Here is a 17,514-nt window from a genome sequence, read left to right on the forward strand (position 1 = left end):
GTGTCGATAATCGTGACGTCGATTGTCGTTTTCAATAAGTACGATGGTTTTCTGTATTTTTTCTAAGTTAGTGTGGTCAATTATGTCTCGAGGTGTAATATTGCGCCAGATTATTTTTTAAACGATTAAATAAAGCATAGTAATATTTAAACATTATTAATGAATAAAGAACAGACATATTTCGGCCGTTTTAGAATTCCAATGCAATTCTTTTATTCACCTCATTTAGTAAAGGATAGCTGTGTATTTTCTTTAAAAGATTTCTTTTCAACTTGTCAAGTGATAACAATCCTCCCCCTCTTAAGCCAGGCGAAATTAATATGCCCTTCCTTAACGTTGTTTTGACAACCACTAACGTGATTCTTTCAGTCCCACAAGAAAAAATAAAGATAACTCCATCAGCATGCCGCGCCCTAACGCTTGATTGATAACTTCCCCGCCCTCAACTTGAATGATCTCTTTACACATATTTTCTCTATACAAATAAGGAGGGAATGGATTTTTCTCCCCCACCTACCCACCTTAATGAATGACGGGGAATCCCGTTTCTTCCTTGAATCGTTCTAGTTCAAAATGGCGGATAGAGCAAATTAATATTTTCATTACTACTGTCAATTTTTTTTCGTTTTCTAAATTTTAAGCACTAATTATTTTTTTTCTAATATTTTGTTTTCGATTGATTAAATATCACATTCAAATACTAAAACATTATTGCCCAAAAAATAACGTTTATTTATTTTTTGCTTCTTAGATTCAGATCGTTTATTAGATCATTTTAAGCTTTGTTTATCTTAGGGGTGTATTATACGGAAAAATCTATTATCCGGACTTCGGGAAGTCCCACCGATTCCGGATACGCGACGTTCCACTGTATAAGGAAAAATTTTTAGGGTTCTGGTTCTTATATGTGCTTTTTAAATTCTTTATGCTGTGGTGGTTAATAACTTTAAGTTAAATTTTCAAACCCAGAGTAGTATGTTAAATCATAAAATTTTCTGCCATTTGAAAATATCATAGGTAAAAATCATGAAAGCTGACATGCATGCATTTTAAAATTTCATTTTGATACATACTTTTTATAATACAGATTTTCTTTTTATCCTCTTATTTTCTATATCTGTTTTTTTTTCTTCTTTCTGTTTTATTATAAAATCATAATGTTTTTAAGTAACATTTTTTAATTTAATCATGTAAACTTCGTTCGAGTCACAAAATCAAGCAGCAGTTTCATCATGTGACTCAATATTTGATCAGAAAAAATATTAAAAATAAATCAGATTTGTGACAAAGCGAGAGACAGTATCTTTTAAAATCATGTGTTGTGGAAAGTAGGAATTAGTGGACCACTTTTGAATGTTTTAATTATTTTAAACGAAACTAAATGAATCTCAGACCTGCCAACTCTCAGGCTTTAGACCTAAGTCTCAGGATTTTATGCCCAATCTCAAGACTTGAAGCCTCTAAAATATATTCGCAGGCTCTTTCCTAATGAGTATATAGATCAGAGGATTCATGCATAGTTTGCATACAAACCTCACTCTCCATCCACCATATCAATTATAGTATGTTGATAGTTTTTTTTTTTTTTTTTTTTCNTTTTTTTTTTTTTTTTTTTTTTTTTTTTTTTTTTTTTGCGTTTGCAAAAATTAAAGCAAAAAATAACTAGCCTCGTTTCTTGATATTCAAGAAACTTGATTTTGTGCTTTACAGTGCAAAGATTTTTTAGAACTGAAGTTTTCCTTTCTTTTGATACAATCAATATACTATAATATTGAGTCTGTAACAGGTAAAGTTATACCTACAACTGTGTTGTCCAACTTAAAGCTGGCATTATTAACCATTCCTCACAAGGATATGACAATGAGAGAATATTTAGCCACGTAACAAAATTCCAGGCTTAATTCTGTTTTTTGTCAAAGTAAAATCAGAATTTGTGGAAAAAATTTTTGTATAATGTTTTAATAAATGTTAAATCCGTCACTCAATCTGTTTTTTTTTTTTTTTTAAATAAAAGGAAGAAAAAAATTTAATTTTTAGAGACAATAAAGTTACTTGCATAAATTTAATTTAAAGAATGGTATAAATTTATTATTTTTTTTTAATAATAATTATTGTTTTGCTTATTCTCTGTGCCCTGTTTACAAAAGGTCTCAGGTTTTAAGAAGTTATCAGGTCTTCAATCTGCATGAAAGAGTCCCTAAATATGTTTCTATTATTTATGTTTATTCATGAAAATACGTATTGTGGACCCTCTTTAAATTTTTCTAAATGTACGATTTCCTATTTGTTACAAATTTTATGTGCTGTACATTTATTATCTTAAGCAATCCATAAAGTTATTCTGTATTTGGATAAAATTTTGATGTTGAAATCTTTGCTATATCATTAGCTTTATAAAATCTCATGTTAAAAATGTTTCTTTAAGGCAGTCATCCAAGCTGCTGTAAAATTAGTACACTCAAACTTAGACCACCCTGAAAGTAAAGCAAACACGGAACTCCGAGAGAAATCACACTAAAATTATTGTTTTTCAATGAATCCCTTGGCATGAGGGAATTGAGGGCAACAAAAAGGCTGACTCATTGCCTGAAGTATGAACTCTTTGACAACAAAGCCATTCCTCTAGAATTGTGTGAAAGACTTGTTTATGAGAAAATTATAGATATCCTCAAATATGACTGAGCAGCAATGTCAATGGGTAAATCCTGAGCCAATATCCAAGATCACTGGAAAATGTGTTACCACAAACCCCATAGAAAAGTTATTGCAAACTTTAAACTAAGGTCAGGTCAGGACTACTTAGCAAAACATCTGAATAGAATGGGTATACTCCCATCAAATATTTGTCAAATCTATGAAATGGGCATCATGAATGCTGAACAATTTTATATGTGCCCAGGTTCAGAGAGAGAGTCCCTGATACTTGGTGAAATTGTCACATTACATTGGACTGCTGGAAGTTTAATTAATTATTATTGATTGAACTCTATCCATTCTTTTTTCTTGTTTCTTTGTTAATCCTTTTCTTGTTCATGTTTATTTATATTAATCTTTTTAGTTTGTTCATGTTTATATTGTGTGTGTTTATTATAGTTCTTTTTTCTGTCCACTGTCCCTTTGTGAGACATTGAGCTGCCTGAGTGGGCTGCTCTATGGATTGAAATTCCTGCTAGTCACATGTAACAACATCATTGGACAATCAAACAGATACCTGTTGAATGGGAAGAGGGTTCCATACGTATCATTTTTAAAAAAGGAAGCATGCTGAAATACTGCAATTATTGAGGTATCACCCTCTTAAACCTAGCATTTAAAATATTCTCCCATATCTATGTAATAGGTTATTACTGTATACATTTACTGTTATTGGTTCGACAATGTGGATTTCCAGCAAGAAAATCTACTATTTCTCAAATTCATCCTATTAGACAAAATTTAGAAAAAGCTGTTAAATGTAATAGTCACACCTTTCATCTAAATCATACCTGATGTATTAAATCTATTCTACACTGAAATAAGATTGAGACAAGGTGATACTCTTTGTGCATCTTTTTCAATCTCAGCCATAAAAAAGCTATTAGAAATTGTACTATAGCTAGAAGTAATGAACTATAACTACAGGTGCCGTTTTTTCAGAAATCTATATAGTTATTAGTGCATGCTGATGACATCAACATTAATCACAGAAGTAAACAGGCAGCTGTGGAGACTTTCATTTCTCTAGAATCTAGAGCCAGAGATATTGGACTTGCTACAAATGAGGATAAACAAAATTTATGGCTGTAGCAAGCAATGCGCATAACTCCACACTGCAAATAGGATTTTATATTTTCAAGAGCGTTGATCAGTTTACATTTCTCAATACTATCATTTCTAAATATAGTTATGTTAAACTTGAAATTAACAGATTATTCAAGGCTAGTCGATGCTATAATGGCATAAAAATGTATTAAATCTTTACTACAAAATTTCAAGACAAAAATAACTATTTATATAACTCTTGTTAGACCTGTCATATTGTATGATAGTAAATGCTGACCATCACTAAAGACATGTGAGAATAAATTTTTGATTTTTGAAAGAAGAATTCTTTATAAAATATTTGGCTCAATTAGAAAAAATTATACTTTGTTAATTCATGAAATCTATCAACATCCTAATGTTGCAAAGTCGTCAAATACTATCATATCAAACGATTTAGGCATATTGTTTAAATGATGACAACTCAAACCTTGTTAAAACGGTCATCTTTGTAAGCGTCCAGAGTAACAGAAAATACCTTATACAAGTTGGATTGATTGCGTAGAGGCAGACTTTAAGACATAAAAGCCAGTTGTTGGTGAACTGTAGCATTTTAACAGATCCATTGGAAGAAGCTAATTGAAACAGCTTTTGACTGAATAGGCTGTAGTGCATTAAAAGAAGAATAAGTACATTTGTTATGCAGTTGGGAAAGAAATTTTATACATAGATGCTTTAGTTATTGTATTGTCATCCTATTTTCAAATTCAAGAATTTGCTGTGAAAAATGAGAGATTTACTAATTTTATGATTGTTTTTTTAAAACCAGGAAAAAAGGTTTGACATGGATACAAAAAACTGACATAATCAAGACTATCATTTCTTGAATAACACAATAACTGACACCTTGTACTACATTTTTTTACTTAAACAAAAATTAGGTCAGAATGAAATTTTTTTACATAAGTCAAAATGTCTCAAAATCACACTGAGTTCTTTGTTTAGAAAACTTTTATCAGGCAAATCTAGTTTAGTAAATTTATTTAATAACATTAATTTTTTTTAAAAATATTTAAATTAAATTAGTATAGAATTTAACTATTAAACCTTTTAACTTTAATAAAGATTGAAAAACAGTAAACCAATGTCCCCCAGTCCCTCACCAATAGGGAGTAATTTATTGAAATTGTTCATCTAACTTTCTGTAGACTATGAATAAGAAAATTTTTATTGTGTTTTATTTCTGTCAAATTTTAAAATTTCATTAATTTTTACTAAAAATGTGTATTAGTATCTTCTAAAGTTTCTTTTTTGTACTGTTCAAATTTTTTGTGACTAATTTTTTTAAATTTAATTTTCAATGTTTCTTTTTGTGTATCTGGAAACAAAATTGGCAAATAGCTCAATTCTGCACAAAAAGCTTCATAAACTTTAAATATCTATTGTTTTGCTATTTTGTTGGAGTAAAAATATAAAATTAAAATTTCAAAACAAATATAGGGTTGGCTAAACTTACTTGTTAAGGGTTGACTAACTGTACCAGACATATTTTTTAAAATTTTACCTGCAAACGCTCTTTCTTCTTAAAATTGTTATAAAATTTCTTATAGTAACTTAGGTGGAATACCATAATCAACTTGAGAAGGCAGTCTAAAATTATCCAAAAAGAAACTTGCTATTTATGAACGGTTTTTTTAATATTGAAACAGTAACAGATTACAGAGTTTCTTGAATTTTTGTTAAATTTGCTTTTTGCATTTAAAGTGGTAGCAAAATTTATGTTTTCAGTATTTTATTTACAGATTAATAATGCTGAGTTAGACCGTTTTTGATCAAAAAATAATGAAAATAATTTTGATAATTGTATAGCTGTTTATTTACGATCTTTAATTTTTTAAAGTTTAAGCAATATGTGCTTAAAATTGTAAAATCAGCAGATGGTTCACTATCACATAAAAGTTAGCAATTATGGAAACAGCCCTGTTGCCTGCTGTTTGATGGGAAATGGTCCCTCTTAAATTGTGACTTTCTTTTGCATTTAAATAATGTATAAGAAATCATAAAGTGGTTCTACTTGTTATTTTGATGCTATTTATTTGACCACCAATGTGTTTAGAACCAGTCCTCCTCTGTCTGTAAACAGCTAGACATGGAAGTTCTTTTTGTTTATAGAAAACATATAAATGTGAATACTTATAAAAAATTTAACAATTGTGCTTTAAGTGTCTTTATATGAGATATTTTCTTATTTCTTAACTTTTATTTTCTAGGCTAGATTACAAAACTAGAAATAAGTATAAAACTAAGCAGAGACGACAAGACCCATTCTATCGCTCTCAAGAAAGAGTACGACAAAGAACTGTGATGCGTTTAAAACGTCAAGATCCTGGGTTTCGCGAAGCAGAAAGAGAAAAGGGGCGTTATAGAATGCGTTTGAAAAGACTGGACCCTAAATTTCGTTCCCAAGAACGCGAGCGTCAACGTGAGAGAATGAAAGCTAAACGAAGGGATCCAGAGTTTCGTGAGAGAGAGAGAGAGCAACAAAAGACAAGATTGCATGTAAAGCGGTTAGATCCGGCATTCAAAGAAAAAGAAAGAGCTCAAGATCGTCTTAGAATGAGATTAAAGCGTCAAAACAACAGTCTTTTTGCAAATTTGCATGCAGACGATATTAAAGTTAGCCATGAAAGTGATTTAAGTGTAACTTCTGACAAGATGCTAAAGGACATGTGCAAATCTGAGGATTCTCGGGAAGAGTTTCAAAATCAAACTGTTTTTCCTGAAAATTTCAGTGCTAAATTATTGTCCTTAAAATCACAAGAATCTGTTATTGAAACTTTTCACTTCAAAAAACAACAAATTTTGAATTTTAATTTTTATAACACAAACAAAGAACAATGGCTTCAAGAAATGTGTTCTCGAGCTGTGGCTCAAACCAGTGATATTAGTGAGAGTGATACGTTACAATCTGCTTCAGTGGCTGAAGTAAACAGTGATATGATGCAAAAATTGCCGCTGATTAAAAAGAAGGATCTGAAAGATGAAAGCAGCTCTGAATCTTTAGAAAAGATTAAATCTAGTGAACTGTCCTTGTCAGACTTACAAAAATACACTAATTCAAGCCATATCACTGTGTCAACAGATAAATATTCATCAACAAATACAGGTTTGTATTTAATTTTATTTTGTTTTTATTATTTATTTTTTGCTGAGCAGACAGTTTAATTCTTAACAGTTGACCTCAAACTCAATTTGATGTAGAATTTGTTCTCTTTTCATGAAAAAAATTGATCTTCTCCACTTTAATGAAATACTTCATATTCAATACTTATACAAATAAACCCAAACAGCTTGATTTTAAAAAGATTCATGGAAACACCAAACTTCAGAAGAAATACATATTTACTTTTACTTTATTTAACTAATAATTATTGATTGGTTTCAATGATCTAAAACTTATTTCCAATAACATTATTTTAATCTCCTACAAAATGAACTGCAATTTATCCAATTGTTTCACTTTAGTTTCTTCACTGATGTGAATGACTACAGTAAAAGTCAAAAGCATATTTGCATTTATCCATCAATACAGTTACTCATCAATAAAGTTACTCAGCTTTGCAGAAGGCTGATTCCATTGCAGAATTTGCAGGAGTCATTCTTTCATTTGTTTAAATGCATAGATGTAAATACTCAATACTTTGCCCTTATGGGGTGATATAGAAAAGGGAACTATTCTAAAACTACTACTCATACAAAGTATTCTGTGGAAAACAATCCCGGTAGATTATAAAAACTTTAATTCTGGTGTTTAGACAAATGAAGATTTGTTTCTGGTGTTGTTTTATGCACCAAATCGATTGAGACCGAACACGAGATGATGGAATTTGTAGTTTAGAAGATATAAGAACTTCCTCTGCTAAATTACAATATTTCACTTGTAACAATTTATGCATTTGGCATTGCTACCTAGGCAAGTGTTATATTGTTTTGTATGTATTTTTTATGACGAATTGAATGTAGCAAAATGTGGTTCAATAGAACTAATTGTTGAGAAGATGGCAGAATTGTTTATTTTAAAATGTCCCACTTCTGACCTATTCTTATTTATACATCTGACATTGCTATGTGGTTGCAATGTAATCAAATAGTTATTATTTCTATTGTATTTTTTATGCTGAATTGAATGACTATAGAACTAATAATTTAAGAAGTTATAAAGCAAGTACACAAATAATGTAGATGGACTAATAATTTAGAAGCTGTAAGGGAAGTCTTAAAAAATATGTAATTTTTAAGAAGTACAGTAATTGATTTATTGAAACATTGTTATCTAGACAAATTAAACATTGTTTCTAAGGCATATTTTATGTTGGATTGAGAGAGACTAAATTCAAATCAATAAGACTAACAGTTCAGAAGTTGCAAGATTTTTTTTTCTGTAAAAAAAAAGTACTTCTTTTATAACTGTAGACATAAAGTAATAAATTCTAAATGAAAGAATAATGTAATCAAAATAAAATTTAATTTTAGGCTAATATAATAATTTTTAAAAATAAAATGTTTTGTGAAATTTGATGTTACATAATATTTCATCATAAAATAGTCCCCACTTTTAATATTTTTTGACAAGTTTTAATATTTTCAGCTTCGTAATATGTGTGATGGTCAAATTTCATTTATTTTTTAAACTTAAAGCTCAAAATTATCAATTTTTTTCACAAAAAAAGTTTTTTCTGCAAATATATTTTCAATGTTTTTTATAAATAATCTTATTGTACTCAATGCATGAAATAAAATTTTATATCGATGTAAAATATTAGTAGGGATGTATAAGACAAGTTTCGATTTTCTAAAAGATTATGACATCAATAAATCTTATAGTAATGCATAGTCCCATAATTTTTTATTATGAATTTTTATTTTTGTAACTAATAATAATGTAAATTGATTTACAAAGAAAATAATGTTTAGTGAAGAAAATAATGTCTTAAGAAATCAAAGAAAAAATATTGAAATTATTAAAAAGTTATAAATCTGCAGTGTGGGATCCTTTAATCAAGTTACAGATGTTAATTTGAATAGTTTTTCAATACTTAGAAAACAATTTTATTACTTTTTGTGATAAATTTTGCAAAACAAAATTAAGTAATAACTGTCTTTTTTCTTTGGCTCAAAAGTTTTTGCTTTCAAATATAGAATGATATTCTACACAGCAATATTGAACATACAAGCATTACTTATTTTTAATCACCCTAATGATAACTTACATATTTTATCTTTATGAGTAAATCTTTATAATTAACTGAGAGTTTCAGTGATGATGAATTTCTGCGATAGTAGGTCTAGTTTTTAAGAGGACTTCAGCAAATAAAATATAATTTTTTTTTAATTTAGTTAAATTACGTAAATTTATGAATTGAACTGTTCATAAATCTTATAGTAATGCATAGTCCCATAATTTTTTATTATGAATTTTTATTTTTGTAACTAATAATAATGTAAATTGATTTACAAAGAAAATAATGTTTAGTGAAGAAAATAATGTCTTAAGAAATCAAAGAAAAAATATTGAAATTATTATTCAATGCTGCTTAGAATGCCTTTTTGTTACTTTTTCGGGGTAAAATATGCAAAATCGAAAATTTTTAATTTAAAGTATCCGCTTTAAATATTACAATATCCTTTTTTCCTTTGGGTCAAAAGTTTTTGAATGTAGAATAATATTCTGTACTACAACATTGAACATACAAGCATTACTTATGCTTGAATTACACTCATACATTTATTTTACCTTTATTATAAATAAGCCTTTTTAACTGACAGTGTTTTAGAGATGATAAATTTCTATGCTGGTGGGCCAAAGTTCAGGAAGACTTGCGCAAAGGAGGTGTAAAATATTTCAAATTTAGTTGACTTGCATGAATTTGTGAATTGAAGGTAACAATTTCATTTACTGGGTGAACGATTCCCCATGCTTTCTAACATTTAAGCATTACCTTGCATACGAGAATGTTAAGCAAACAATCATGTTAAAGATAAACATACATAACACTGTAATAGTGAACTACTTCATGAATCAGTTAACATTATTTCTTATACATATTACCATTCTTTTGAAATGCTTATCTACAGCAAGAAAATGCACATTTCCATTTGCAAAATCATGCTTTAGAGTTGGAGAACTAGAGCTTTTGCCCAGGCTACTAAAATACTGAATTTAATTGAATCGTGTTGATTAATTTTGACTGAAGAAAATGATAAGTTGTTGTAATCAGTGTAGATATATGGTGATGAACTTGAAAGGGTAGCATCAAATAAACAGTTTAGTTGGTGTTTTTATTTTGTGTCAAGTCATTACTTGATAATGAACTGAATAAAAAAAAATTGTTGTCTTCACAATTTCAATATGCATAAATAGAAAAAAGGTAATGAATGTAAAAGGAATAAAAAAAATTAAAAGTGAAATGTACGAAAAATTGAGGGGAGACCCTCATAAACAAACTTTAATGGGACCTGGTTTGTTATTTTAAATGTCTGAGATTAATCTTTTTTTTTTTAGTTTAATAGGGTATTGTATTATGTAAGGAGCACAACAATTTAAAATATTCCCACTAAAAAGCTGGTTTTCTTCAGAAAAACCAGTTACCTCCCCTAAAAATGCGTTATTACTGAAAATAACATCCTGGTAAGGTGAGATGTGATGTAGATCATCATATACCCAATTCCACAACACATATGAGCTCTCATTTCTGATAGTTTGGTACTGTTGAGCTTCCATTTCTAATTTGTGACTGGCTATGTTAGATCACTTCTAAAGATTTTTATAGTTTAATAAGAAATATTGAAATTACCTACTTCTTAAAAATTCTTAACGTAATTGAAGAAATTTTAAAAAAAGAGTAGGTTTTTTCTTTTTTATCAAAAGAGTTACGAACAAACTGTTGCCGTAAGTTCACTATTTTAGTCAATGTAGCCTATTGAAATTGTTGTGTGTATATTTGTTGTGAATATTATAACGTCTTCAGGTTACGCACTCTCTACACTTATTCCCTTGTTTTTACTAATCTTGGCAAATCTTGCTTTTTCCCTATATTTTACTAAGAAGGTGGAATATACTTACTGATGATAAAGCAAAATTTGCCTAAAACATGGTAATGGAGAGGAAGAAAGTGTGGGGAAATTGCACAATCTTGAGACATATGTTTTATTTACAATTGTTTTGTTATATACCAGGTAAAAATGCAACTGGCATAAATATAAATCCATAATATTCGATATGATTACCATACTTTTATATGTTAATTTTCTTTTTTATTACAGAAAACTGAGAAGTATCATATGGCCAGATATGTATAAGAACTGTTGTGTGATGTTCCTAATAACTTCCTATTTAGAGTGCATCTTGTCGTTTGCTTATTTGTCATTGCATCTTGTTGTTACTCAAACTTTTTGTTAAATATATTGTAAAATTGTCTTTTATTTATTTCATCATTAAACTTTTTCACTTTACAGATGTTTTATGTCATTGTATTACATTATACCATGATTTTGCTTATTTTGTCATTAACAGTTTTGCATTCACCACCCAACCATGACAAAGCATATAGCGCCATTTTTCATAGTTCCATCTTTTAACAGCCATGGTTGGAATCTCACACCATTTCAATTTTTTACCATTTGCCAGAGGACATGGACAGCATCTGAGCTAGTACCTATCTCTCCAAACTTCTACATAGCAACTAATAAGAGGACTTTGTTGCGTATACACAATATGGCGGTGATAAGGATCAAACTCATTGCTCCAACTCTCCTCCAGTGGTGTAAATGACACTTTAACCAACTGCACCACTAGAATATCTAGGAGTTATACATTCCCTGAAAACATTAATCTCATTATGTTAAATTAATTTTACATTTCTATTCAAAATTTTGTCAATGTTTTTTTATTCATGCAGATTCTAAAAGGGGAAATCAAGCTTTATTATAATTGCATATGTTAGCATTCCCTCTTAATTTTGAATAATCTTGAAGTATTTTATTCTTGTTTAATTCCAATTTTTCAATAATATTTTGCATGTTTATATAAAGGACGTGAAATAAACTGAAAAATCTTGTTTGATAACTTTTTGTGTTATTTGAAACATTTTTACAACTTGAAAACATAGTTAATTTTGGTAAATATTTCAAAATTTTAAGTTATTTAAAATTTTCAGAGAAAAATTTTACTTAAAATTAATAAACTAATAATTAAATAGCTAATCATAATATTGTATTATTAAGTGCACAAAAAACAATTTTATAATGCTAACATGCTGACTTTGAATAAAGGAATAATTTAAGACAAATTGTGTCAATCAAAATATAGTTAATTTGGCAGCATTTTTTTAACCTTCTCACTTGCAAGATATTGAGGCTAGATAAGTTGATTTGAACAGTTGAAGCTCGTTTTCCTTTGAAATTTCTGGGGAAAAATTTAGTTTATGTTTTCAAAGTTCATCCAGATTTTGAACATTTGGCTTTAGTTTTCTTAGATGTGTTTAAATCACATCTGTCTTAATTTTTAGCATTCCTAATTTAGAAAGTAAATGAAACAGTACAGTCTGTTAGGTCTATTGTTTGTTTTTTTTTAAATTAAAAATATGTATAACATGGCATTGTTTTAATTGACAAACTTTATACTCAAGATTTTTTACTTTCAAATTTATATTAAAATTACTATATTACAATTTTTTTTTTAAAAATGAAGAACTAGTTTTGTAAATGCATCTAAAGAAAAAAATTAAAGCATAAGCGTTTTAAATTAGTTTTAAGTGTTTAAACTACTTTTTCTTTTAGATTGCTAGTATATTTCTAAATTATTTAATGACTTAACACAGGTCTTCAAATGGTGCTTTTTTAAATTATGAGAAAGAAATTTTTATTCACTTTGTTTTTATATTCCAATTTTTGTTTTATTTAATTATAATAATCCTATTTATGAATCCTTTCAAAATAATTATATTCGTATAGCTTTATTTAAGGCAGATAATTTTTTAAAAATAATTTAGTTTTTTCGGATATATTACTATAGTTAATAGTTGAACAACAACCTTAAGTTTTGCTTTTTATTTTACATTCATTGCATTAAGTGTGTCAATTTTTATATTTTATTTAATATGCAGTTTTATTTTAATTTAAATACAGCCAAATATTCTCATAATGTTACTTTTATGTCCCCTACAAAAGATCAGTGTTAGGTTCCACTTTTTGGAAAGTTTCCCTTATGCTCTTTGTTTCATCATTAGAGAAATAAATAGCTTTTTTGAAATTATGAATCATATACAACAGATTATCATCTTTCATTTTATTAAGAGATTTTAAATATTAATCAAGTTCATCGCAAATTTAAACAGATTTGTTATTTTGAAACGATACTCATTTAGGCGCTCCTACTGAAATTTCATGTGATACAAAAGAACTAATCTTTATTATATTACCTGCAACATATGAGTTATATATGCTTTTTGTTTAAATTTAGTTTAATATTGCAATGGTTTTGTGTAACATGATTGTTTTAAAGTTATCAGTTCTAAGAAAAAATGATTTTTTTTTAAAGCATTTATACTTAAATGTTTTGAAAAAATGTATATATGTATATATACAATATATATATATACGCTGGTGGTCAAAATTAAGAGATGGAAAGCATTTTCACATATTTCTATGACGCTATTTCTGGACAGTTATTCATATGGGGGGAACCTGGAACCCGATACCATCCCAGCAACATTATCGAAAGGGACCATTATGCTGGTGGAGTACTCATGGTTTGGGCATGGATCATGCAAGATACTCTCACACCGCTCCATGTGTTTGACAATGGATCCGTGAATGCCCAAAGGTACAGGCAGGAGGTCCTAGAGCCCTATGTGCGTCTTTTCAGGGGCGCTGTTAGCCCTGAGTTCATTTTTATGGACGCCAATGCGCGACCACATAGGGCTCTCATGGTTGATGAGTATCTGGAAAGCGAGGATATTCAACGAATGGATTGGCCAGCCAATCCATTCATTTGAATCCTATTAAACATGCTTGGGATGCTCTTGGGAGAGCTATTGCGATGCGCCAACCTCTCCCCAGAACCATTCTGGAGTTATAAATTGCTCTGGTGGAAGAATGGGAGGGTCTTCCGCAAGTCCTCCTTAACTCCCTTATTAACAGCATGCATACTCGTTGTGCTTGCTGTCTGTCTGTTGGGGGTGACCATACAGCATACTAGAGGCAACACACACTTTACAAGCCTCACTTTTATTGTCTTCTTTTATCCTTAAGTTCAGACTACATTGGATTCTTGCCAGTGAATGGCACTTTCATTTTTGTTTTGCATACTTTATTATCATGAAATTAGCTATATCCATACCAAATTTCATTTATTTATATTCAGTATTTTTTGAGATATTTGGGAAAATGTCTTCCATCTCTTAATTTTGTCGACCAGTGTATATATATGTATACATACATACATGTTGTTATTTCTAATGCCACTTACCAAAACCAGCAAGCCTGCTTGGTGAAACCAAGCGAATTTAAAGCAGAGGGTGTGTCTCTTGTTTTTCAGTGGCGCCATCTATGGCCAAGAGAACGACGTCAGCCACACACACATCACAGCTCGGTTTAGCAAACGGATTCATTCATGCATCTATTTATTCATCGACAGATCATAGTTTTAACCGGAACCAGAATACAATCTTCAATTCAGTACCCCTAAAAGAATTTATTTGTTTGTGAACTTAGAGGACTTTGTGACCCCGACAGATTTTATGTGCATTGAATCCATGTCCAAGAGGTCGTGAGTTCGATCCCCTCCGGCTGAAGTCTCCCCGTTTAGTAAATGGTGACTGATGCACGCTAAATCTGTCGAGTCACAAAGTCCTCCATGTTCCCATAAAAAATTATACCTCTGGGGGTGTTGATCCAGAAGTTTCCTTGCCTTCTGGATTGGTTCAAAATTACAAGGCTATGGAGTTGAACATTAGTAGTCGTAAACCCAAAATTGGGTCGCCTGTTCAATGACGGTTATAAAATAATATACCAAAACCTGGTCGATGCCTGCTTGGTAGGGCCCTGGACACATGTCCAAGATTTCGTTGGCTCGATCCCCACAGGCCGAAGACTCTCTGTGTAGTAAATGGTGACTGATGCACGTTAAATCTGTCGTGTCACAAAGTTCTGCATGTCCCCATAGCAAATCATACCTCTGGGGGGTACTGTTTCAGGAGTTCCCTTGTCTTCTGGATTGAGTTCAAAGTTACAAGGCTACAGAGTTGAACATTAGTAGTCGTAAACCAAAAATTGGGTCGGCTGTTCAACTACGGTTATAAAATAAAATATCTGGTCTATAGAGCTGCGATGGCTCAGGGGATAGAGCGTTCGCCTTCCAATGAGGTTCGAATCCCAGTGATGACTGGTCCGGCCTGCACCGACCACGGAGCTGACGTAAAATATCCTCAGTGGTAGACAGATCATGGGTTAGGGTTCCCTTGCCATCAGGCTAACTGTGGGAGGATTTTGTGGTTTTCCTCTCTATGTAACGCAAATGCGGGTTATTTCCATCAAAAAGTCCTCCACGAGGGCATATTTCTCCCAATTCTTTATCCTGGAGTTCCCTTGTCTTCTGGATTACTTTCAAAAGGTTGTAAGGCTACGGAGTTGTTCATTAGTAGTGCCAAAAAACATTGGGTCACCTTTTCAACGTCGGTTATAAAATACCTGGTCGACACGAATTCCTCATCAGGCTTGCAACCATCACAGTGCTGACGTGAAATATCCTCAGTAGTAGACGGATCATGGGTTACAGTCACTTTGCCGTCAGGCTAAACGTGGGAAGTTCTCGTGGTCTTCCTCTCCTTGGGTCTGCGGTTCAATGACGGTTATAAATTCCAGGGATTAGACAAAATTATGAAAACACTTCTTTACAACAAACTCTATGTAAACAGTCTTTCTTTTCACGACAAAAGTTTTGGAAGATTTTACATGGCAAAACTGTTGACACAACACATAAAGTCATGCTTGAGGCTTTTAGAAACGTCATTATTACCCATGCAAAATTTGGATAGACCAAAATGAGGAAAGGAATTTAATAACCTTTTCTCTAGCTTTAATACCAGCAAATCTGAAATCATTCTACAGGATTGCAATATCTATATTTGAATGTTTTTTTGAACTCCAGTGGTATTGAAAAAAAAGTTTTTTTATTTTTTTTGCGGATTTTGATCGACGCAGATTTTGCATAGGTGAAAAGGACAACATTTCTGTAAAAAGAAAGATTGTTTATATAGAGTTAGTATGAAATTTTTTCTATATTTTTGTCCAACCCCTTGCATAGATTATATATATATATATNTATATATATATATATATTTGCTGAGTGGCCAAATTATTATGACCAATCCCTCAATACACTCTTGAACCACCTTTAGCCCGTAATACTGCTCGAATTCTAGGCATAGATTCCATGAGACAATGGTACAAGGAATTTGACCCCATATCTGATGATCTGCACTCTTAAATTCCGTCAGATTGGATCTGATGCCCCGGTTAATCTCATTCCACAAATTCTCAATTGGATTGACATCTGGTGATTGCGTAGGCCAACGAAGCAAGGTAAAGTCACCGTCATGTTCTTCCAATAATTTGACGACTATATGAACTCTATGACAAGAAGCATTGCCCTGCTAAAAGTATCCGTCCTTGGTGGGGAACACCATTAACATAACAGGATGTACTTGATCTACGATAACACTTAAATACCCTTCAAACGTCGTTCCACAGGAATCAAAAGACCCATGCAATGCCAGAAAACATCTCCCAAACCATAACATTGCTTTCACCAGCTTGAAATGTTATGGCAATGCAGTTGGGGGTCTATGATTTAGTGCTGTTTTCGCCATATCCGAACCCTGCCATCTTCATGGTGTGATTAAAAATGCGATTCATCAGACACATGACCCTTTTCCAGTCATCTACTGTCTAATTATTATGCTCCTTCTCAAACTGGAAACGTCTGCTTTTGTTCAGGGCTGACAGCAGAGGGTTTCGAACAGGTCATCGATTCCCCGCTGTTGCTCTTCTGCTGGACTGGACAACTCTGGCAAATCTCCTTTTAGCTCGAGCATTCAGTAGGCTATGATGACCGCAAGCCTGACGTTGAGACCCAGTTTTCTTCTTGGTAATTTTTTTAAAAAATTTAATTGAATTTGTGCGTAATTGCGGCAAAAAGTAGTGGCTGCCATTAACAGCTCATTCTAAGAGAACAGTGTAAGTAAATGATAGGTTTGTAAAGAAAAAAAGAGGAACTAAGATGGGATTTGATGATGTTTAATCTATATATGGTTTTATTGTGAATGGGCAAGCAAATGTGTGATTCAATATTCTTCATTTAATGTGTGCAGTTTTAATTTATCATTAATAAGTTTAAGTTAATTATTTTGTTGTTAACTTTCATATATATTAACCTTTCTTTTGTTTTTGGTGAAGGTATTTGATCAATGTTATAGCCCTATTTCAGTAAGAAATTTTTCTCATGGATATCATTTCACCCTTTTTCCATCGCATCCAAAGAGATATCACGTACTTATCCGATCACTACTGAGCTGAGAGAAAGGGAGAACCTGATTAGTGAATTTTTTTTTAAGGGAGAATATATTAATCAATCAGATTCTTATTTTCCTTCAACGGCCATTAGCTCGCTTTTTTGGCAGTCCTGATTTGGTCTCTTTCCATTTGTTTATTAAT

The 17,514-nt window shown here is 31.0% G+C and overlaps 1 protein-coding gene across 1 annotated transcript in view; it reads left to right on the top strand.

The window, feature by feature from the left end:
- Positions 1–11,253, top strand: part of LOC107450204 (tubulin glycylase 3C) — a gene marked incomplete in the record, with an annotated part of 20,118 nt that extends 8,865 nt beyond the window's left edge. The window contains 2 exon segments of the mRNA XM_071188433.1: positions 6,017–6,907; positions 11,065–11,253. Coding sequence (XP_071044534.1) covers positions 6,017–6,907; positions 11,065–11,072 — 899 coding nt within the window.
- Between the last annotated feature and the right edge of the window lie 6,261 nt (positions 11,254–17,514).

Source organism: Parasteatoda tepidariorum, chromosome X2 (genome assembly GCF_043381705.1).
Source record: "Parasteatoda tepidariorum isolate YZ-2023 chromosome X2, CAS_Ptep_4.0, whole genome shotgun sequence".
Classification (NCBI taxonomy): domain Eukaryota; kingdom Metazoa; phylum Arthropoda; class Arachnida; order Araneae; family Theridiidae; genus Parasteatoda; species Parasteatoda tepidariorum.